A 24,958-nucleotide genomic window follows, 5' to 3' on the forward strand; every position below is an offset into this window, starting at 1 on the left:
TTCTTTTCTTACTACTTTGAAAAATGGTCTCCATATATATTTTTCCCTAAATGAACTTTTCTCTATATTTGTAAGTGGTAGCTTTTTAATATGCTATCTAGGTTGGTCATAACTTTCCTTCCAAGGAGTAAGTGTCTTTTAATTTCATGGCTGCAGTCACCATCTGCAGCGATTTTGGAGCCCCCCAAAATAAAGTCTAACACTGTTTCTACTGTCTTCCCATCTATTTCCCATGAAGTGATGGGACCAGATGCCATGATCTTAGTTTTCTGAACGTTGAGCTTTAAGCCAACTTTTTCACTCTCCTCTTTCACTTTCATCAAGAGGTTTTTTTAGTTCCTCTTCACTTTCTGCCATAAGGGTGGTGTCATCTGCATTTCTGAGGTTATTGATATTTCTCCCGGCAATCTTGATTCCAGCTTGTGCTTCTTCCAGCCCAGCGTTTCTCATGATGTACTCTGCATATAAGTTAAATAAGCAGGGTGACAATATACAGCCTTGATGTACCACTTTTCCTATTTGGAACCAGTCTGTTGGTCCATGTCCAGTTTGAACTGCTGCTTCCTGACCTGCACACATGTTTCTCAAGAGGCAGGTCAGGTGGTCTGGTATTCCTATCTCCTTCAGAATTTTCCACAGTTTATTGTGATCCACACAGTCAAAGGTTTTGGCGTAGTCAATAAAGCAGAAATAGATGTTTTTCTGGAACTCTCTTGCTTTTTTGATGATCCAGCGGATATTGGCAATTTGATCTCTGATTCCTCTGCCTTTTCTAAAACCAACTTGAACATCTGGAAGTTCTTGGTTCACGTATTGCTGAAGCCTGGCTTGGAGAATTTTGAGCATTTACTTTACTAGCATGTGAGATAAGCACAATCGTGTGATAGTTTGAGCATTCTTTGGGATTGCCTTTCTTAGGGACTGGAATGAAAACTGACCTTTTCCAGTCCTGTGGCCACTGCTGAGTTTTCCAAATTTGCTAACATATTGAGTGCAGCACTTTCACAGCATCATCTTTCAGGATTTGAAATAGCTCAACTGGAATTCCATCACATTCACTAGCTTTGTTCATAGTGATGCTTTCTAAGGCCCACTTGACTTCACATTCTAGGATGTCTGGCTACTTTGCCAACAAAGGTCAGTCTGGTCAAGGCTATGGATTTTCCAGTGGTCATGTATGGATGTGAGAGTTGGACTGTGAAGAAAGCTGAGTGCCGAAAAATTGATGCTTTTCAACTGTGGTGTTAGAGAAGACTCTTGAGAGTCCCTTGGACTGCAAGGAGATCCAACCAGTCCATCCTGAAGGAGATTAGTCCTGGGTGTTCACTGGAAGGACTGATGCTGAAGCTGAAATTCCAGTACTTTGGCCACCTCATGCGAAGAGTTGACTCATTGGAAAAGACCCTGATGCTGGGAGGGAATGGGGGCAGGAGGAGAAGGGGACGACAGAGGATGAGATGGCTGGATGGCATCACCGACTCGATGGGCATGAGTTTGAGTAAACTCCGGAAGTTTGTGATGGACAGGGAGGCCTGGCGTGCTGCGATTCATGGGGTCGCAAAGAGTCGGACACGACTGAGCGACTGAACTGAACTGTAAATGGCAGCATAGGACACTGCAATACACTGTTAAGTAATATGTGCTTCTCATTGCTACCATGTTCTGTGTCCTATTTTTTAAAAAAAAGCTCCTATACCACCCCTACCATTATGATTATGGATATCTGCTTTTGTGGACACCAGGTTAAGCTTAAGCTAAAGAAAGTCCAAGAAAATAAGTATTACATGTATTTCAATTTTATTTTTATCATCAAGTATTATCATAAACAAAAATCCACAGAATTTGCCCACAGGATTTTAAAAAAATAAGAAACACCAGTCAAAAGTAAAAAAGCATTAGGCAATGTGGCTTTTTTTTTTTTTTTTAATTAAAAAGCACATTTGAAAAGCCTGGAACTTATTTAAAACTCAGATATGCCCCCAAGACAATAATTACATCTTAAGGCATCAAATTATTAACTGTGTTTTCAATTACATTACCACACAAGAGAAGTCAAATACATTTGGCTGTAATGTATCGGCATACATTAACATCTAAAACTTAAGTCAACAGTTTTCCAAAAAATGTGTATTGATATCACTCATTCAATTTGAACGCCTTCAGCTTCAACAGGTTCACAACCTCAAATTACCATTTCTTTAACAAGTTTGCTCAATGGGAAGTTCTTCTTTACCAATCAGAACTTTTTTTTTCAGAGACCAAGTCTTAAAATACCCAATTCGATCTCAGGCAGAAGTTTAATTCCGATGAAGTGTGACTAGATTTGGGTGGGGAGAAAGAAAAGGAAAGCCTGCTCTCCAAACACACTGACAAGAAGTTCATTCATGACCTGGCTGAAGCTGGCAGCTAATCCAGGGCGCATGAGGGAAGTAAATATTTTGAGTCATGGCCCTGAGTCACCATTTCGAGTGATGCCGGAACTCCCCAGGCTGCTTGGACCATGCCACCAACCTTGAAAGGGAAATCTAGTATAGACAAACTGCAGAAATTCCAGTGCTGGAGGGAATGCTACCTCAGGCAACAGTCAAGAAAGAACAATGATTTCTGTCCACAGTTCTGTAAAACCCCTCGGAATATTAGCTCTGATCTCCCAAGTAAGTTAAAAAGAAAAAGAAAATCTGATGCAATGGCAAAAGTGAGAAGAAACTGCCCTGTATTATGTAAATTAAGACTCTATACTGTCACTTTCAAAAATGCATAGAGGAAAATGTTGCTAGAGAGTCCTGAAGTTAATTAGCAAGTACATCACCTGATACTTGAAAATTTACTGTCTATTTTGCTTGGCTTTGAACTTGCCATTGCACTTGATCAGACTTCCATGATTTGAGGACTTCAGCACAGAAGCATACTGAACAACACAAACTGTCATAGCTTTAAGAGTTGGCCTGCTGATTATAGTACCTAACACTTTTTTTTCTCATTTCCTCCAAGTGTTTGAAAAGACATTGTTCAACTTTCAGGAGAATCAGAATTAATTTTTAAGACAAAGTCACCTTATCACCCTGAAACTACATTTTGTTTCTTCTTTTCACGCCTAAACAATATCCTTGGGAACAATACGATTATGTCACCTCTTCTGAAAAGGCCAAAGGCAAGAAGAGTGCCAAAACATTAGAAAAGCAAACCAATGAAGTCCTAATTCTGAAGTTAACTGTGTATTTAGTCATTTAGTTCCCATTACTTTACAAATAATGAAATGATGTGGGTCCTCAGAGAGCTTACATTTTGCCCTTAAAAAGTGTCTATTAAAACAATATAACGTACAGCATGGTGACTTTATTACAGTTAATAGTAACATACTGCATATTTGAAAGTTGCTAAAAAGGGTAAATCTCAAAAGTTCTCACTACAAGAAAAAAAACATTTTGTAACTGTATGTGATAATGGATGTTAATTAGATTTATTATGGTCAACATTTTGCAATATACACAAATATCAAATCATTATATTGTACATCTGAAACTAATGTCAATTAAACCTCAATTAAAAACAATAACGCCACTTCATATTCACCGTTTAATATGACAAACAATTTGGAGTCTTCCTTAAGTAGCTTTTTAACTCAAACATCACTTTTGTTCAGTCATGTTTCCTGTAACAAATCTGCCTGAAAGAAAAATCTCCCAATATGGCTTGCTTATTTATGTGAAAATTAACAGGATAGAGAAAGAAATCTCTTTGACCATTCAGTTAAATAAATAAATCATGGGCAATTCCTACATCTAAATGCATGGAGTATAAGTTAAATGAGACAGATAAGATCCCTGCTTTCAAGGGAGAAAAATAATAACCAACTACATAAGATATTTTCAGACAGTTAAAAATACTATAAAAGAAATATGAAAGAAAATGAAGTAATCAGACAGTTGCTGACTGTATAAGTAACATAATACCATTGGAAAATAATGTATTTTATTGATTCAGAGTTGCAAATATTCAGATATCAACATCTTTGAAATATGAATGTGTACTAGAGTCAATGGCGACATAATCATAATTAGCAGCATTTTTTAGTAGTACCTAATGAGCACATTTTAATATCAATGGGGGTGCAAATGGGCAGTGACTGATAATGAGCATGAGCTTTCTTTATAAAAGGTGATAGAAATGCTCTGGAATTCAATTTTAATAATATCTGCAAAACACTATAAATATGTAAAATTATACTTCAATATTGTTCCTAAAAAATGATAAACTTGTCAGGCAGAAAAGTAGCTGCCACACAACAGAAATGTATAAGTATAATAAAGACTTTTCAAAATCAACAAAAAAACAGATGTATCAGTAGGGAAACAGACCAAGAATATGAATAGATAATACAAAACAAAAACACAGAAAGAGCTAATAAACATATTAGCTTAACCTAATATGAGTTAACCTCACTAGAAATCAGAAATGCAAATTGTTGTTGTTGTTCAGTCGCCAAGTCATGTCCGACTCTTTGCCACCCCTTGGACTGCAGCATGTCAAGCTTCCCTGTCCCTCACCATCTCCCAGAGGTTGCCCAAGTTCATGTCCATTGAATCAGTGATACCATCCAACCATCTCAATCTCTGTCACCCTCTTCTCCTGCTTTCAATCTTAACCAGCATCAGAGTCATTTCCAATGAGTCAGCTGTTTACATCAGTGGCCAAAGTACTGGAGCTTCAGCATCATTCCTTCCAAAGAGTACTCAGGGTTGATTTCCTTTAAGATTGACTGGTCTGATCTCCTTGCTTTTCAAGGGACTCTCAAGTCTTCTTCAGCACCACAATTTGAAAGCATCAATTCTTCAGCATTCTGCCTTATTTATTGTCCAGCTCTCATATCCGTACATGACTACTGGAAAGACCGTACGTAGCCTTAACTATAAGGACCTTTGTCAGCAAAGTGATACCTTTGCTTTTTAACACTGTCTAGGTTTGTCATAGCTTTCCTGCCAAGAAGCAACTGTCTTCTAATTTCATGGCTGCGGTCACCATCCACAGCGATTTTAGAGCCCAAGAAGAGGAAATCTGTCACTGTTTCCACCTTTTCCCCTTCTATTTGCCATGAAGTGATGGGACCAGATGCCATGATCTTAGTTTTTTTTAACATTGAGTTTTACGCTAGCTTTTTCACTCTCCTCCTTCACTCTCATCATGAGTCTCTTTAATTCCTCTTTGCTTTCTGCCATACAACTTTAGAGCAGTATCATCTGCCTATCTGAGGGCGCTGATATCTCTTCTGGCCATCTTGATGCCAGCTTGTAACCCATCCGGCCCGGCAATTTTCATGGTGTGCTCTGTGTGCAAGTTAAATAAACAGGGCGACAATAAACACTCTTGTACTCCTTTCTCAATCCTGAACCAATCGGTTGTTCCATACAGGGTTCTAACTTTTGGTTCTTGACCCGCATACAGGTTTCTCAGGAGACAGGTAAGATGGTCTAGTATTCCCATCTCTTTAAGAGTTTTCCACCATTTGCTATGATCCACACAGTCAAAGGCTTTAGCACAGTCAATGAAACAGAGGTAGATGTTTTTCTGGAATTCCTTTGCTTTCAACAAAGCTACAACCCAGCGAACGTTGGCAATTTGATCTCTGCTTCCCTGCCTTTTCTAAACCCAGCTTGAACATCTGGACATTCTCAGTTCACGTAATGTTGAAGTCTAGCTTGGAGGGTTTTGAGCAAAGCCTTACTAGCATGGAGATGAGTGCAATTGTCTGGTGGCTTGAACATTCTGTAGTACTGCCCTTCTTGGGAATGGGGATGAAGATTGGCCTTTCCCAGTCCTGTGGCCACTGCTGGGTTTTCCAAATTTGCTGACATATTGAGTGCAGCACTTCAGTAGCATCATCTCTTAGGATTTTAAATAGCTCTGCTGGAATTCCATCACCTCAACTAGCTTTACTGGCAGCAGTGCTTCCTAAGACCCACCTGACTTCACACTCCAGAATGTCTGGCTCTGAGTTAGAGACTACACCATCACGGTTACCTGGGTCATTAAGGACCTTTTTTGTACAGTCCTTCTGTGTATTCTTTCCATCTCTTCTTGATTTCATCTGCTTCTATAAGGTCTTCACCATTTCTTCCAATTTTAGTATATGTGCTGCGGAAGCGAGCACGGTCTTTACCATTTCTGTCCTTTATTGTGCCCATCTTAGGATGAAATATTCCTTTGATATTTCACATTCTCTGGAAGAGATCTCTAGTCTTACCCTTTCTGTTGTTTCCAAGTTCTTCGCATTGTTCATTGAAGAAGGCCTTATCTTTCCTCGCTATACTCTGGAACTCTGCATTTAGTGGGTGTGTGCTGTGCTCAGCTGCTTCAGTCATGTCCAACTCTTTGTGACCCTATGGATATGTAGCCTGCCAGGCTCCTCTGTCCATGAGATTCTCCAGGCAAGAATACTAGAGAGGGTTGCAATGCCCTTCTCCAGGAGATCTCCACAACCCAGGGATTGAACCCGGGTCTCTTAGGTCTCCTTTATTGGCAGGTGAGTTCTTTACCACTATCGCCACCTGGGAAGTTGAGTGTGCCGTTCCCTTTCTGCCTTGCTTTTCACTTCTCTTCTCTCCTCAGCTATTTGTAAAGCGTCCTCAGACAACCACTTTGCCTTCCTGCGTTTCTTTTTCTTTGGGATGGTTTTGTTTGCTGCCATCTCACTAGAAAAGTGAGAAAAGCCTTAACCTCACTAGAGGCTAACCTCACTTAACCTCTTTTCATGAGAAAAGACTTAACATCCCTAGAAACAAGAAATGCAAATTAAAACAACTTGCTTCATCTGCCAGACTAAGAAAGACTGTATCAAGTTTGGTTCAGAGGTAAGTTGTATGAATGTCTTCCTACTTCACAAATATGTATGAAGTATGTGTTAAAGCGAGCTTCCCTGGTGGCCCCCCGGTAAAGAACCCGTCTGCCAAGTAGGAAACGTGGGTTCAATCCGTGGTTCAGGAAGGCCTCCTGCAGGAGGAAATGGCAACCCACTCCAGTTTTCTTGCCTGGGAAATCTCACGGACAGAGGAACCTGGCAGGCTACCGTCCATCAGGTCACAAAAGAGTTGGACACGACTTAGCAACTAAATAACAACAACGTGTTAAAAACACACATCCCTCTGACTTCCAAATTTCATTTTTAGAAATTAACCCTAAATAATTTAAAAGAACAAAAACATAATAAACATGTTCAAAGCATTGTTATAATGGTTTAAAAAAACCTAAGAAATCTATGTACAACACAATAGGAGATAAACTGAGTAAGCTATAATTTTACATATTTATATGCACATGGTTGCATGCACACACACACAGTATATATACAAAGGCCACAAGGTACAAACCCAAACATGTTATACACACACAACCAAACATATCCTATAGCTATTGATTTCCTCGGTGGTGGGATTTGGGAGATTTTTCTTTTCTTTTTGCCCTTTGGAGTTTTCTCATTTTTTTCAATCAATGAATATGTATTATTTGTATGTTTCAAAAAGTGAAAAAAAAGTAGTGTGGGTATGTATTCAAAAACCTTCACATACAAAAGCTCTGTTAGGAGCTTATATATCCCCTTTTAGTTAATTTAAGGTTTATATTTCCGTCTTCCACACATAGAGTGAAATTCAAGAACATTTAAGTTGAACAAGCTCTCCTAGCAATTTTTACAAGAATTATTCTTCTTATAGTCAGTAAGATTATATTTCCTAATACTCAAACTACTAGAGTAGAATACTGTGAAAAATAATTCATTTAAAAAAACCAAAATTCCATATATTACTGATGACCAAAGTGGAGGTTAATTAACTTCTTTTAGTAATAAAACACAGTTTCTTAACATAAGAAATTCTGGAAGACAATATGCAATGGTTATATGTTAGTATTAAAGAAATGAAAGAATGATTTGCTTTATAAATTTTAAAGTATCTTTAAATGTCTCTAAAAGCGTAACTGTACTGACTTTAAAATGACAAGAGATAAAGATCTCTTAATCCAGTGTTTGGAGCCACAGACTACTGAAAAACTAATCACTTGTGAATGTAAAAATAAATCATAGTCTATGAACATGAGCAAGTGTTACTAACTTACACAGAGCTATCCAAGAATCTCTTTTATATATATTAGGTACAGCTGCTTTTCAGAAGCAAACAAGAAGTGTCAGAAAAGTAGAGCCAGAAGAAAATATGATAAAGCTCATTTTACTGGGGACTGGTATTTATTTACTGACTGATTTATTACCATCACGGGGAACAGAGAATCAAAATCCCCCTCTCTTTCCGTGAGCAATTCTAATGCTTCTGATGGAGCCAGCACAAAGAATACAGGCCCTTTGAGAACACCCAGCACTCTGTCAATGCTGGTTTGTTTCCTCCTAGAGATGAGAAGGAAACGATCCTGAAAGCGTCTCACATTTTAAAACAAAAACTCTTTACCAAAGATTAAAAAAACAAGTCACCGTCAAGTCTTAAAATAATGGGTACAAGTCAGGGCAAAACGGGCTGGGAAGAGGATGGCCTTTAAAGGACTCCATGTACTCAGCTTCAGGAAAATATTTAAAAGTGTTAAAATACCAACTAACTGCATGAGTGTTAGTCAACTAGTAATAAAAGAACTGGATTAATTGATTTCTAGGTTGTCTGCCAGTTCTTCAACTGTGTAATTCTCTACTGGGGAACAATAGAGTATATCATGAGAAACAGTTTCATTAAAAAACAACATATGTGAATAAACATTGGCACACTAAACAAAAAGTGAAAACACACATATATATGTAATCCTTTGGATAAACTTATTTTGTATTAACAAGGGAAGGGAGACTATTTCCTCTGTTTTTTAACTTTCTAATTTGCAGGACTATTGCATCTGGACAGGTATCTCGACACCACTCTGAAAAGACAGAAAATTCACCAGGCAGACAAAGGCAAACTTCGGCGGTTTTTGAGTCAGCCTGATTGTTTTAATTGCAGCGAGTTGGCAACTGTATGACACAGAGGCCAGAGAGCAGCTCCGTTTTCTATTTTCTATTAAATACAAAGCATAGCAGTTTTCAGAAAATACTCCACAGCATTTTTCTTGACTGGAAAATTGGCATAGCCGGGGTTTGCCCACAGTCTACACAGCCAAGCCCTTCTGGGAACAGGTGGTAAGTGTTCCAGCAAGTCATCTGGGTGGAGGGCAATGACCTTATGACCTTCTCTAGGACAGACATTGTTGGTGAGAGGTGCCACCAATTCACTGAATGTGGGACAGAAATCTAGGTGCTTCTCCTTTTATCAAAGATGTATTTAACAATTCATGCAGGCAAGTCCACATTTCTAAACAAAGAGACTTCGACGGTGCCAGGTGCTACAAGTTCTCTTGTGTCAGTGCTCATCATCTGTTTAACTTTCGAGAAAAGATTTACTATTAAGAAAACTGGGCAATGGTCAATCTGTTAGTAACATCTGCTTCCTGAAAAAGGAAAGCATGTTGCAAGAAGAAGATTTTCCTAAACGTAATCATAAGAGGTTACAACACAAACCAAGATATAACCCAGTTAAGGATATCCAGTTATCTTTATTTTATTCCTTTTCCATAATCATTCACTTCCCCACAGCTGCAGTATGAGCATGATGTCAACTATCTTTTCTTCATTTGTATACTGCTTCATCATTTATGAAGAATGAGGAAGACATTCTTTACAGACATTATCTCATTTGATCCACATACAAGTTTGAGGCGTAGGTCTTATGCTTATTTGACAAATGGGAAAATTTGAGGCTGGCAAACTTGAATCACTTGCCCAAGGTCACATCTAGTGAGTGTCAGGACATGAATTTGAGCCTTCACCTTCTAGTTTGCATTCCCCGTAACAGAGCCAAAGCCAAAACAAGAAGAGAGAAAATAAGGCCAACTTACACAATCATGGTTGTACCCTAAAGTAGCTTATAGTATGGGTGTGCATGCGTGTTGTCGCTTCAGTCATGTCCAACTCATTGCAACCCTATGGACTGAAGCCCACCAGGCTCCTCAGCCCACAGGATTCTACAGGCAAGAATACTGGAGTGGGTTGCCATGTCTTGCCATGTCTTGCCATGTCTGGATCTTCCCGACTCAGAGATCAAATCTATGTCTCCTGCATTCCAGGCAGATTGCTTACCACTGAGACACCAGGGAAGCCCTTAACCAACATCAAACAAAATATTTAAAAGGGCACTGTGACAAGAGAATAATCCCCACTACCCTACTCTGCCACCAAAGATGTTCAAATCCTAATCCCTGGAAACTTCACACCAGGTCAAATGTCACACCTGGATATATGACATTACACAGCAAAAGAAACCTAGCAGGTGTGATTCAGTTAAGGGCCTTGCAATGGAAAGTTACTCAGGATTATCTCAGTAGGCCTGATGCAGAAGGCCGAAAAGTCAGTATCAGTGATGTGGCCTGAGAAAGACTCAACCAGTCAATCCTAGCTTTTATAACAGAGGAAGGGGCTACAAGCCAGGGAAGATGTGTGGCCTCTTCAAGTTAGAAAAGGCATGAAAATGGCTTCTTCCTTGGAGCCCCCAAGAAGAATGCAGCACTGCAGACACCTTGATTTTGGCCCAATGAGACATCTGACCTTCAAAACTGAAGATAATAAATTTGTGTTGTTTTTAAGCCTCCAAATGTATTTATAGTAACATGATGAAAAGAATAAGAAACTAATCATGCATGAAGACAAAACTGAGATAACAGACTAACCCTATCTTGCTACATAAATATTCTTGATAATGTTTTGCATACCAACATAATACAATTTTAGAATATTTTTACTTCTTAAAATACACAGATCATTAGTCCATACACTAAAGTAGATTTGCTTAAGCTCTACTTTCCCACATCTGTGTGCTGTGTACTGTCATGTCTGACTCTTTGCGACCCCATGGACTATAGCCCACCAGGCTCCTCTGTCCATGGGATTTTCCAGGCAGGAATACTTAAGTGGGTTGCCATCTACATGCAGATAAATTGTATTTTCTATATAACAATCATTTTGTTTTTTTAGAAGTAGGGGAATAAGAGATAACAAATTACTGTGTATAAATAAACAAGCTCCAAGGATATATTGTCGAGCACAGAAAATATAGGCACTATTTTATAAAACTATAAATGGATTATAATCTTTAAAAATTGTGAATCACTGTGTTATACACCTGAAATGTATAAAATATTGTAAATCAATTATATCTCAAAATTTTTTTAAATCATGTTAGTAGAAAACAAACAAATCATACCCCAAAATGACTTTTTAAATTTCAGTAAATTCAACTCATGTCTCAAAGTTCAGATTATTCTATCAATCTAGGGAAAAATCAGTTTTCAACCACCACGCCAACCTTGGTTAAAACCTACAAATTTTGTAGAGTCACTAGATGAAGGGGTTTTAAAAAAAGTGGGTAACTACCATTTCAAAGTAGCTGAAATCACTGAACAGGTATGTAAAATAAGACACGAGGTTTTCCTTTTTACATACTAGTTATGGTTTTATTTACATATTACATCAAGGGAATCAGCAGGAAAAGGAAAAATAAAGAAGACAAATCACACAAAAGGACACTACTAGAAACATAATAAAGTTTATGTTTAGAAGTTAACAAAACAAAACAAAGAAGACAAGCAAAAGTCAAAAGCTTATAAGAAAATTAACAGAGAGCATCTTTAGGAACTAAGTTTCACAAATCCATGAAACAAGAAAGTTTAGACTGAGGTTTTCTTTTGTTCCTGCAGGATCAGTACTGCACAAATATCATTCAAAAATTAAAGCAGTAAATAAACTTACCATCTCAGACTGAATTTTCTACTAAATGAAACTTTTCATCACAGAACCCTACATTTTCCTTGTTTAAAAGACACGTCTACAATATTTTGGAGCTATCCATTTGGTAACATTCATTATTTCATGGAACTTATATAGTTCTACCAAAATTAATGACTAAGAAAATTAATAGAATGGGTACTGAAAATGTTACTTTCTCTATAAAGTTCACATCAAATCTACTTAGCATGGCAAAGAACCAAGAACTCTACCCACTAAGCTCTAGATCCTTTTATTTTTCATACAATGCTCTATGTGTATTAGGCTTGATGGTGAATTTGTTTGGTTAGATTGCTGGCTTAAAGTATCTTTTTAAAGTTCATTTAGATCCTCCCTCCATTTACTTCCAGCTTAATTTTTCAACATGCCCTCAACACCCTCACCTTATACATATAAATCTTACAGAAAAATGGACACATGCAGGTCGCATAGAATTATTTGATTTTCCTTCATAAACACTTTTACAAATCTATGCATATTTTGTTTCCTTTGCCCTGGAACTCTCTCTTCCCTTGGTGAATTCTACCTTATCTTTTATTAGCTACCTAAAATATCAGTAACTGATCTGGGAAGCCTTTTTCCAAGGCCTCAAGCAGAGTTAAGATTTTCTGGGTCTGCCTCCTTTCTTTCAGTATAAATCTACTTGTGTCTACTGCTCAGACATAAAGTGACATAAATTTAGACTGGTCTTCCAACCATAATTTTTAAAATCTTTCTTCCTTTTCCACTACCAAAAATCATGCCCTGGGACAGGAAAAAAAGCACACTACAAGTATTCATCTTTCCTCTTTAGGAGCTAAGAAACTAAGTTGTTACGCTGTTCTAATACGAAAATCCAGATTTTTCTTTCTTAGCTACTGCTACATGTCTTAATGCATGTGACAAGTCACACTAAAATGGCCTACAAAGTTATACACTGTTTAATATCTAGGTATATCTTCAGTAAACAGAAAATAAAATTGGTTCCTGAATTATTGATCAGTAACAAACACACAATGAACTTGAGCAAACTCCAGAGACAGTGGAGGACAGGGAAGCCTGGCGTGCTGCAGCCAATGGAGTTGCAAAGAGCTGGACGTGACTTAGCAACTGAACAACAACCACAGATACACACTGGATCTGTAAAGGATTTTTCTTACTATGACCTTGTTTTCCAACCCAGAAGAGAAAAAGGTACTCTCTTATTGCTATTCTTTTTCTTCGTTTGAAGAACTGTAAGTTTTAGTTCTCCAAACAAGCTCATAATCTATCGTTTCTTAGCTGTGCCAGGTAGGACAGACTTTCTCTGACATAGGCACAGGCATATGGCTTAGACTAAGTCAGATACTACCATAAAAGCTTTGAATCTCTAGCAAGTGATGCAAAAAGCCAGAGATGGGTAAGAAATTATTCTCATGGTGTTGTCCCATAGCCAGTAACTGCAATTCCAATACCAATAAAACCCTACACTACTAGTTCCTCTGTTACCGTCTCTTGCCCATTATTCAGAAAACTATCAAGTTACCAATATTCTGCCAATAAATTCCTATTCAGCAACATTTAGCCAAAGTCAATTTTTATTGCTTTACATGAAGAACCCAACACCTGCAGGCAATAAATACACACACACAGCCTACCATATGCCAAGCACTTCTCTATTCACTAACACGCAATGGTGAGCACAAACAAATTTGTCTGGAGAATTTACAGTCTAGTCTGAAAAACAAACACATCGTAAGACAACCAGAAAAAAAAGAAGAAAAGAAGTGTACATTTTAGCTAAATAAAGAAAAAGAGCTATATTTACTGCATTGACAGCCTGCATAGCAGAAGCTGATCTAAAAGAAAGACAAAGGGAATGGGAAAGGACATTGATAATACACTATTTAACACCAAGTATTTGTAGTATCTCCAAAAAGCACCTCACTGTAAAAAACTTTACTGTGATTCTGGAACTAGCTGATGTTTGTTCTTATCATAAGAAGGGATAAAGTCACTATTCTGTTTTTAAAGAGAAACAGCCCAAGAAACAAATGAGCCTAAAGTAAGTACTTCCTATAGTTACAAACTTCAAATGTTGATACAACTATCAGGAGGGATTCTCAGGACTCAATGTAATGGTCAGACTCACAAAACCACCAGAGGCCACACTCAGCACCAGTCTATTTCGAGGCTGTAGAACAGAACCGGACATAGCTCCCTGGAGACAGTCCTCACGTGAACTTTCCTGTCCAGCAGTACACAGAGCTGTCCAGAGCACTTCTCTCTGCCTCACCAGGAGACAGCTCAGACGTGAACAGGATCTGGTGGATGGAGCCGCCACCAGTGCGTCAGGCCTCATGCCCCATGGGAATGGCATCTCCTGAAAAAACCCCACAGCCAGCACGTTCAGAGTTCCCACAACGGACATGCCAGTTATGACAGTCAAGGCACTCAGGGAACGCTAAAGCTACGGCTTCCCCATCACATACTAATAGTCTATAGTTTCTCCTAAACTAAATTCAATTTACCAACCAGAGGCCATTCTTAGCAAAGCAACGATATCTATTTACTTAGCCACTCAGGACCCAATAAAATAGAACAAGAAACTTAACAGGAACTCAGGCTGGCATGCAGAATAGGAAAGGGTTTTAATAACCATTTTCCAAAATCTGACTTCTGATAATTTTACTTAGTTTTAATATCCCTACATGCATTATTCAGTTAGGCTGCATTATGCTAAAGTAACAAGCATCCCCAATATCTATTAGTCTAAAACAACAAAAAGTTATTCTATATACATACATTGTGGGTCAGTAAGAGCCTAAGCTTCACATCATCCTCACTCAGGAACCTACACTGAGGGAGCCTCTATTATTTAAACTATCATCACTCACTGCGGCATCTGGCAAGAGGAGGAGCAAAACAATGTCCCAACTCCTAAACCCTTCCACTTCCACATAAACACCACTGCTCATGTTTCATTGGCTAGCAAAAGTTACAAGGGCTTACCTAATTCAGGGGCATTCCTAGAAGTTTTAAAAATATGATACTAATCACTAGTTGTAACATCTACTCTATATCATCTAAGAGCTAATGTAAATAAAATAATTCTATAAATTCAACATCACAGTAATTTTATAAATTCAACCATTCAACATAACCATAATCCAAATCTATGCCCCAATCACTGATGTTCAAGACGCTGAAGTTGACCAGTTCTATGAAGACCTACAAGACTTTCTAGAACTAACACCAAAAAAAAAAAAAAAAGTGTCCTTTTCATCATATGGGATTAAAGTACAAAAGCAGAAGTCAAGAGATACCTGGAGTAACAGGCAAGTTTAGCCTCAGAGGACAAAATGAAGCAGACTTGAACAGAGTTTTGTCAAGAGAACACACAGGTCACACCAAACATCCCTTCCCAATAACACAAGAGATGACTCTACACATGGACCTCACCAGATGTCAATACAGAAACCAGATTGATTATATTCTTTGCAGCTAATGATGAAGAAGCTCTATACAGTCTGCAAAAACAAGACCAGGAGCTGACTGTGGCTCAGATCATGAGCTCCTTACTGCAAAATTCAGGCTTAAATTGAAGAAAGTAGGGATAACCACTAGGCCATTCAGGTATGACCTAAATCAAAAACCCCTTAAGATTATACAGTGGAGGTGACAAATAGATTCAAGGGATTAGATCTTGTAGACAGAGTGCCTGAAGAACTATGGACAGAGGTTCTTAACACTGTATAAGAGGCAGTGACCAAAACATCCCAAAGAAAAAGAAATGAAAGAAAGCAAAATGGTTCCAAATTGGGAAAGGAGTACAAGGCCATCTACTGTCACCTTGCTTATCTAATTTTATGCAAAGTACATAATGCGAAATGCCGGGCTGGATGAAGCACAAGCTGGAAGCCAGACTGCTGGGAAAAATATCAACAACCTCAGATACGCAGATGATACCACTCTAATGGCAGGAAGTGAAGAGGAGCTAAAGAAGGTTAAAGAGGAGACTGAAAGCTGGCTTAAAACTCAACATTCAAAAAATTAGGATAGTGGCATCCAGTCCCATCACTTCATGGAATATAGAAAGGGAAAAAGTGGAAGCAGTGGCAGACTTTACTTTCCTGGGTTCCAGAATCACTGTGAATGGTGACTGCAGCCATGAAATTAAAAGACGCTTGCTCCTTGAAAGGAAAGCTATGATAAACATAGACAGCATATTAAACAGCAGAGACTGTCTGCCGACAAAGGTCTATAGAGAAACCCAGGTAGCCCCCAGCTACAGCCATGTCCCAGAATCTGCACACTGCTCTCATTTCCGGGGGCTTCATCTCTCTGACTGGTGCCGCCCTCTACCTCATCTACCTCCAGATCCTAATGCGACTGTAGGAGTAACAGAAGCAACAAGCCACAAATCGAGCTGGTATTGCTCAAGAAGACATGCAGCCACCATGGTTGAAAGTGTGGCTGGATCCATTTGGTAGGAAATGAGAAGACTATCACGACCTTTAATTATGAAAGGAGAAAGGACTTCACGCTTTCCACTCTACACCAGGTATAATCAATCACCTGGTTAGAGAGTGATGGCTGGAGAAGAAAACTCTAGAAAGCCATAAAGAAGAGTACTGTGTACAAGGATTAAATTCCCTTCTTAAGTTCAGAAGAATCCTGGAATAAATCACACCATTAGGAAGGTCTTCATGATTTGGTTTCTTTTCTAAAAAACAAAGCTCTCTCACCCAGCTGGGATTGGAGGTGATCTATTTATCATTCAATCTCTACCTCTTACCCACCTGGGCTGTGATATGAATATAAGCAACCAACAGACTGGGGAAGATCCTAGTCTGTTTTGCAATCTTCCAAATGGGAAGTTTCAGGGGGAAACCACCATAATGAGCAGCCTCATATGGCTCTCTGAAAATGTTAAAGTTGATAAAACTCTTTGAGGACAAGGTACATTGTACTCTTTAAAAATAAATAGTTCAACTCAACTATCTCATTAGGAAGGTGGCTCTATGTTGAAAAATAAACTTGAAGCAAAACTAAATGGATAAGCATGCCTATCAGAAATCACTGTTGAATTAACTGAAGTGAAAGTGTGTATATTAAAATGATTTCTTTTCACTTCAAAAAAAAAAAAAGCTTTATATATACATAGAGAGAGAGAGAGGTCTCTATATATATAGTCAAAGTTATGGTTTTTCCAGCAGTCATGTGTAGGTATGAGAGCTGGACCATAAAGAAGGCTAAGCGCCAAAGAACTGATGCTTTCAAACTGTGGTACTGGAGAAGACTCTTGAGAGTCCCTTGGACTGCAAGGAGATCAAGTCAGTCAATCCTAAAGGAAATCAACCCAGAATATTCACTGGAAGGACTAAAGCTAAAGCTGACGTTTCAATTATTTGGCCACTTGATGCTAAGAGCCAACTCAGTGGGAAAGACCCTGATGCTAGGAAAGATTGAAGGCAAAATGAGAAGGAAGCAGCAGGAGAGATGATTAGATACTGCCACCAACTCAATGGACATGAATTTGAGCAAACTCCAGGAGACAGTGGAGGACAGGGAAGCCTGGCATACTACAGTCCATGGGGTTGCAAAGAGTTGGACACAACTTAGTGACTGAACAACAATACATTTTATTTCCCAAATATTCAAAAAAATGAGGATGGAGCCCTTTAAAGCACTTAAGTCTCCTGTGGACTCATAAGCACAATAAAGAGGAGAAAATAAATAACTGAAACTTTTCATGATCACCCCTGGAATGTAGTGCAGCGATGGAAAGGTAGGCAATTTTCCCAAAGTAACAATGGCAACCCACTCCAACATTCTTGCCTGGGGAATCCCACGAACAGAGGAGCCTGGCTGGCTACAGTTCACGGGGTCACAAAGAGTCGGACGTGACCGAGCAACAACACTGGAATAAATGGCAGAGCCTGGATTTGAACGCAGGTCTGTGTGACGCCACGGTCTATTTCCTTGTCATGACACGACAATGTGTAGCAAATATAGATGGAGAGAGAGAAGAAAGAAGAATCAAAGGGCAAACTCCACAAGAGTACCAAGAAGGTTAGGAGGCAGGGAACTATATTCAATATCCTATGACAAAATGTAATAGAAAAGAACATGAAAAAGAATACATATATAACTGAGTCACTTTGCTGTATTGAAGAAATTAACACATTATAAATCAACTATACTTCAATAATTTTTTTTAAGGTTAGGAGGAATAAGAGGACAAGATAGTTTCAGACAGGCAAAAAGTGACAACTTTAAATAAGACAGTGGTGGATGAGGGGTCAAGTGTCTACTGAGGCAGAGCTGCCACCAGGGATTTGAATTTGGGCAATGCTGGGTGGGGTTCAGGGAGCCGCCAGATTGAAGTAGCTGAGCATGGGAGGTGATAAAGGAAGGCAGAGTGTTCAATATCCTGCTTGTGAAGAAAAGGAGAAAGGAAAATGGCTAAGAGAAGACACAAGCTCAAGGGAAAGCTGTTCCGATTAATTTTTCAGGTAGGAAAAATTAAAGCATGTTTGAAAGTTGTTTTCTTTTTAAAAAAAAAATTTAAAAAGGAGTACGGGGGAAGGGCAGGATCATAGAGACAAATGAAAGTAAGCAGGGTCCCTGAGAAGGGAGAAGGAATAAATAAAGCAACTTGAAGGGGAGGACAGAGGACAAGATTGTTGCATGGTATCACCGACTCAATGGACACGAGTTTGAGCAAACTCCAGGAGATGGTGAAGGACAGGGAAGCCTGGCACGCTGCCGTCCACCAAGTCGCAGAGTTGGAAATGACTGAGCAACAGAACAACAAATACTAAATGAGTGACTGCAGTGTGCCTGGCCCTGCACGTTTTAACATTCCATTTAACTCCACAGCAATCAACTCATTCCTGTTAACACACTCCTGCACTGTCAGGGAGAGGGTGGTAACCTGTTAGTAATCCGTGAAAAGTTAAACAGCAGTAAATGACAGGGCTGGGTAAAGCCCCAGGCGGTTTGCTTCCAGAAACCACATTTATCCCTTCAGCTACTATCTCCCCTGACTCAAGACTCAGGATTAGGGAAAAGAGAAATGCCACCATCTCTCTTGAGATAATGATAAAGATAAAAGACATCAATGGTGCAGAGATGTTGATGTATTTGAGCTAGGACAAGACAGAGGTGTGAGAAAAGTTCTGGAGGATGCTGTAAGTTGTAAGCATTTCTTCCACAGTCAAGACACAGCCTAGGTGCTAGTTCCAAATACACATGTTTAGGATTAGATTACTGAAAACCGTATTGTACTATTTTCTTAAATTCAAACACTATTTGGATAAAAACTGTAATGGAAAAAATACAATTTGTATATTGTTTTCATAAGAGAAGTCTAAGAGGCTGTACAAAATGATTAGAGAACTATCATAAACAAGAACTAAAAGAATAGAACAAAAAGTCCACACATGTCAATGTACAACTAAAGCACTTCAGCAATTTCCTCACTATAGGAAAAGCTCTTATGACTCATTCATTCATCTATTTAATTTATTGGGTACCACTTGTGCCAGGCACTGTTTTAGGCCCTGGGATTGCAGCGGTGAACAAAACAGATAAAAACAATCCCCATGGAATACATATCCTAATTGAAAGAAAGGATAACTAAAACAAATTAATTAAAAACAAGTAACTTCTATAGCAGTGTGAGTACTAAGGAAAAAGTAAAGCAGAGAAGATGATGGAGGCACAAAGTGGGAAAGGGGGAATTGGAATTTTAAATAAGAAGGTCATTGCATAACTGAGAAAATGACATTTGAGGAATTTCCAGAGGAGGTGATGGAGGCACCCAATGCACACTTGGGGAATCAATGTTTCAGGCAGTGGAAACAGTCCAGGAAAAGATGAGGTGAGATTGTGCCTACTGTTTACAAACCTCTGCAAAGAGACCCAGTGAGGCTGGAAGAGCATGAAGGTAAAGACAGAACTGGTGGGCTGGAATACTCAAGAGTCCTCTCAGCTACTGTGAGACAGTGGAATCTGTCCACTCAGTGGAATCTGAATGGGAATGTTACGATCTGAATATTTTAAAAGAATCACTCTGGCTGGTCGAGAGGACAAACAGCAGCGGGTACCTGTGGCAGAAGCGCAGAGAACTGCGAAGGGTGATGCTGGCTCTTTTCCATCTGCCCCTCCAGGTCTCCTCTCCACCGTTCCCCACCCTACTGTGTGTGGAGAATGCCTAGGATGCTGACCGCAGTGAACTCATGGACTGCCCTGCCTGCTGGCACGAGATAAACCATATGGACTGTATATACATAAAACTGAATAATCGCCATGATTGGCAAAGAATGAGGTAAATCTATATATGTCTATAAGAGATCATATTGGGAGGAAGAAGGGGTTGACTCAGGTGCCTTAGTAATATACAGAAGACTCCTATTCCATGTGTTGCTTTTTTTTTTTAAAGGATATATAGATATGTAGGAATAAGAAAATTCTAAGAAGATAAAAGAAATTGTTTAAAGTGGTGGCCTCTAAGCAGGCTGATGTGAGTAAATCCATTTTTCACTGTCTACTCTATTAAACTGTTTGAAATTTTTTGAATAAACAAATTTCAATAAAGACCAGTTAATAAATAACCTTGCACTGCACAAAACCTATGGTGCTGAATACAGAACTATATCTGAACAGTTAAGCAGTTTTATTCATTAATATGCATATTTTGTTAGAAGACATAAAAGCCCTGACCAATAGTACCCTGAATCACAGATATATTTCTCTATTTGTGGTAAAACTGAACCTTTTACATACTCCTAGAGTTTTCCAAATGCCATATATATGGGGGGAAAAAACAAGGTTTAATGCAGATGATTTCAAATGGAAAAAAAGCAAACGTGACCTGATTCCTATAAAGAATTGGCTAATGACATTTATTTTGGCACTGATCATGATATCAAATGGAACAGTTCATATCATGATTTCTGTTTCACTGATACTGTAATTCCCAGAATGAATATTTTAGAACTAGCAGTAATTAACAATACGGAAAAAAATATTTTCTTCAGACTTATCTTAAAATATTCTGTCAAAGCCAGCAAATCAACACTGTTAAAAAAATTATGCAAACCATTATACCTGAAGAATGTCAAACTATTTCTTTAAGGATTCTCTAAGCTTTCACAAATGTAGATATGCCAACACAAATATATAATAGGATTATGCATATTTTATTTTTACCTATGTAAGTGAAAAACTTAAAACTATTTCTCATCTTATCCTATTTTTCTCCTTACCACCACTGTGGAATTGTCCCTGTAGAGAAAACTTTAATGTTATCAGAATCATAACATATTATTTCCCCAAAAATTCTAGAAAAGAATTTTTTTTAAGTCAACCGAATCTGCTTGAATACAAAAGATTCCTCAACTGGTTTTTGATAAAACTTTTTGCATCTCTTCTGACTAAGTTTTTTGTTCTTTCTCTGTTGGCAAAAATTTTAATAGATTTCCCCAGACTTCTGCAGGTTAACATTATCAATTAAAGTTGGGGACATCTGAAGTAATAGAAACACAATGTATTAAGGCTTTTATATGCCACAAAATTGTACAAAAAAAAAAAATCATATAATCATTTGTCTTTAACTCTCTGGAGATCTAAAGTACTTATATATGTCATTAAATTGTTACATTTAAGTTAATGCAAGTACTTTCAAAAATTAAATGTTTTAAAATATGTCAAATGGAAGGAGGTAAAGATGGGGGAAAACATAAGTAACAGAAATTAAGAAAAGGGGCCACTATATAAATGTTTACCTGTTGCATCAAACTCAATTGGCTGGCACCTGCGGTGAGAAGACCAGTCACACTTAAGGACTTGCCCTCCTTCCACAATCCCAGGCTGGGTAGTGTTCGCTTTGGGCGCTCCCACAAGAAGAAACATCCTGCTAAAATACAAATGGGAAGACAAAGACTTTAAGTGACACGAAGCATAAACCATCTCTTATGATTTAAGAAAAGCAATCATTCTCCTTATTTTATCCACAAATACTTTTAAAAAACCACTCACTGAGAGCATAATCCATCTTCCTTATTCATTCGGTGCTCTTTTACATACATACATTATTCAGTATGGTTTATTCAGTCCAGTAACACATTACAGTGCAACTTCAGGGTTGTTGTCGCTGTTGTTCAGTCATTAAGTCATGTCAGACTCCGCTGCGATGACATGGAGCAACACGCCAGGCCTCCCTGTCCCTCACCATCTCCCAGATCTTGCTCAAACTCATGCCCACTGAGTCAGTGATGCCATCCAACCATCTCACCCTCTGTCATGCCCTTCTCCTCCTGCCCTCAATCTTTCCCAGCAGCAGGGTCTTTTCCAGTGAGTCGACTCTGCATCAGGTGGCCAAAGGACTGGAGCTTCAGCTTCAGCATCAGTGCTTCCAGTGAATATTCAGGGTTGATTTCCTTTAGGATTGACTGGTTTGACCTCTTTGCTGTCCAACAGACAGACTCTCAAGAGTCTTCTCCAGCACAATTCAAAAGCATAAATTCTTTGGCGCTCAGCCTTCTTCATGGTCCAGCTCTCACATCTGTACATGACTACTGGAAAAACCACAGCTTTGACTATAGGACCTCTGTCGGCGAAGTGATATCAACTAAAAATTTATCCCAGCCAAACTGTCAGTTTAGATAGGTACAGTTTATCATGTCAATTATAGCTCAATAAATTTGTTAAAAATATACGCTGGCTGAAGACAGGGACATTTTGTTTTAATTTGTGGGTTTGTTTTTTTTTTTAATGATTTACTTTATACATTCTATATCCTGAATGTTGAAAAATAAATAAATGATTCTAACGTATGGTAATTCTAAATATTATCATTTCTCCCCTGGGAAAACTTATCATTTTAAAACTACATACTTCATTTTTTTTTTTTTTTTTTTTTTTTTAGTGACTAACAAATTTCTCTTTTCACTGGATTAATCTAATCAACCTTTGGTCAAAGAACAAAATCACTATTCAATTTCCTAAAAGGGTAAAACTAGCAAAAGACAAAAATAATCAGGAATCAGATTTGTAAGTAAAAGAGGTCTTTTCTTTAGCTGTTTCTATTCATTCAGAAAAAGATATAGATTGAGTGTCTCCACTACTAAGGCACAGATCTGGGCACTAGAGAAACCAGGGTGAATAAAACCATCTTGTTTCCTCCTCCAGTGGAGCTCACATTCCCTCGGGGGGAAAATCAAGAAACTAGCAAAGAAAATTAGTCCCTGTTATGAAAGAAAGCAACAATTGGCTGAGAGACATTATGTATGGGGATCTTTAGATAAAGGAAAGTTATCTCTAAGGAATGCAGGGGACAGATTTTCTTCAGATAAAGGGATATCTAAGGAAGTTATCTTTATAGAACCAGGAGAAAAGACTTCTTGTAGGTAAAGTCACAAATGTATTTCCCTCTAAGTACACTGAAGTGTACATGATTAGAAGGAAGTTGCCAAAGAGTGTCTTGTGTACTGGGAGTAGGGAACAAGGGAGTGGGATGCAGAGGTTGTGAACAAGTCAGTCCATCCTAAAGGAAATCCACCCTGAACATTGATTGGATGGACTGATGCTGAAGCTGAAGCTCCAATACTTTTGCCACCTGATGAGCGGTTCTACTGAACAGCCAACTCAGTAGACAAGACCTTGATGCTGGGAGGGGTTGAAAGCAAAAAAGAGAAGGGGGCGGCATAAGAAGAGATGGTTAGAGAGCATGACCGACTCAATGGACGTGAATTTGAGTAAACTCTAGGAGACAGTGAGACAGAGTAGCCTGGAGTGCTGCAGTCCACGGGGTCACCAAGAGTCAGACATGACTTTGTGACTGAAAGACAACAATGGAGAGGTGGAAGGGGACATCCCAGGCAGAGGAACAAAGACGCAAGGCAGCAAAGAGCGTACCAAGAGGAGTGGCTGCAGGAGAGCAAGCTGAGAATGGCACAAAATAAAACCGGGGCGCTTGGCCAAGCTAAATCACACGGGGTCCTTCAGCCAGAGTAGAACTTTCGGGTTTTCTCCTAAGGTCCGTGTGAAGCTTCAGAATGTTTTTTTAAAGCAAGAGAAAGACATAATCTGATAAAGAAAATGAAATTTGGTGCCTTAGGGGAAACAAATAAAGGGTTGGGTGGGGGGGAAATGGAGCAAGAAAAGTGAGAGACTTCCAGCAGCGGAGGGAGGAGGTGACAGTAACTGAGACTGGGAGGGTAGATGGAGAAAGAGATGGATGGGCAGATTTGGAAAACATCTGGAGTAGAATAAACAGGAAGAGCTGGTGGCTTGACTAAGGTAGAAAGGGAAGATGAGATGAAAGAATAATACCTCGGTTTCCTTCTGGAGCGCAGGAGTGGAGGGCCATATACTGTGCTAGAAAAGCAGAAAGAGTAGAGAAGCAAAAGGCAGACTATTTTACAGGAAAACCAAGAATTCAGTTCCCAACATGTTAGCCTGCAACACCTGTGAGACACCTAATTGGTGATCGGTGGCTCTAAGGAGAGCTCTGTTTTAGAGATTAACGTGGTGAGAATGTCAACTAGGAATGCGTAGTTTCACACAGAGAGAAGAGGACCAAAGAGAGGAAGCAACAGCATTTAGGAGTCAGAGAAAGAGGACAGCGTAAGAGGCTGAGCAGAAACGAAATGCACTGTAGAAGAATTAGCAGGACAGAGTCAAGCAGAGAAGGCCCTCAATCAATGCTACCACCATTATCATTTCATTTCCTTATTAAACACTAAGCCCCTTACAGTCTTCTAGCAAAGAAAATACTCATAATTGCTTTTCACTTTTTTGTGAAGTTATGAACAAACCTACATCTTAAATATGGAATGCTCTGACTTTTTTTTTTTTTTGAGCTAGAAGACATTTTATTGTAAGGTAATCATGGCATCAAAGGAAAAGTGATAAAACTGATTTAGGGAAAGTACTGGAATGCTTTGGTTTTAACTTTTATTTATCAATTTCATTTCTTCTGGATGATGGTATCTGCCAAATCCTATTTAGACCAGTCAAGAGCTACTTCAAGAATTCAAGAATTACTTGAATCTTGCTTTCAGATACTTATCTTAAAACTCCACACTCAAAAGACAAAATTCCCAACCAAGCCACACCCTGCTGAATAAAGTT

The 24,958-nt window shown here is 38.7% G+C and overlaps 2 protein-coding genes across 4 annotated transcripts in view; one reads left to right on the top strand and one right to left on the bottom strand.

Annotated features, from left to right (window-relative positions):
* ITGAV (integrin subunit alpha V) overlaps positions 1–24,958 on the bottom strand; it is a 131,854-nt gene that overhangs the window by 69,735 nt on the left and 37,161 nt on the right. For 2 of the 3 annotated variants that reach the window (XM_070475899.1, XM_070475896.1), the window contains exon 2: positions 21,610–21,740. In XM_070475899.1, the coding sequence (XP_070332000.1) occupies positions 21,610–21,740 (131 nt within the window). The remainder of the gene's footprint in view (positions 1–21,609; positions 21,741–24,958) is intronic. The other variant, XM_070475897.1, reaches the window with a different exon arrangement.
* Positions 16,112–16,315, top strand: LOC110150615 (small integral membrane protein 20-like). Its single transcript, XM_070475901.1, is given in 1 exon segment — positions 16,112–16,315. A coding segment is annotated over 1 exon segment (204 nt).

Source organism: Odocoileus virginianus, chromosome 13 (assembly GCF_023699985.2).
Source record: "Odocoileus virginianus isolate 20LAN1187 ecotype Illinois chromosome 13, Ovbor_1.2, whole genome shotgun sequence".
NCBI lineage: Eukaryota > Metazoa > Chordata > Mammalia > Artiodactyla > Cervidae > Odocoileus > Odocoileus virginianus.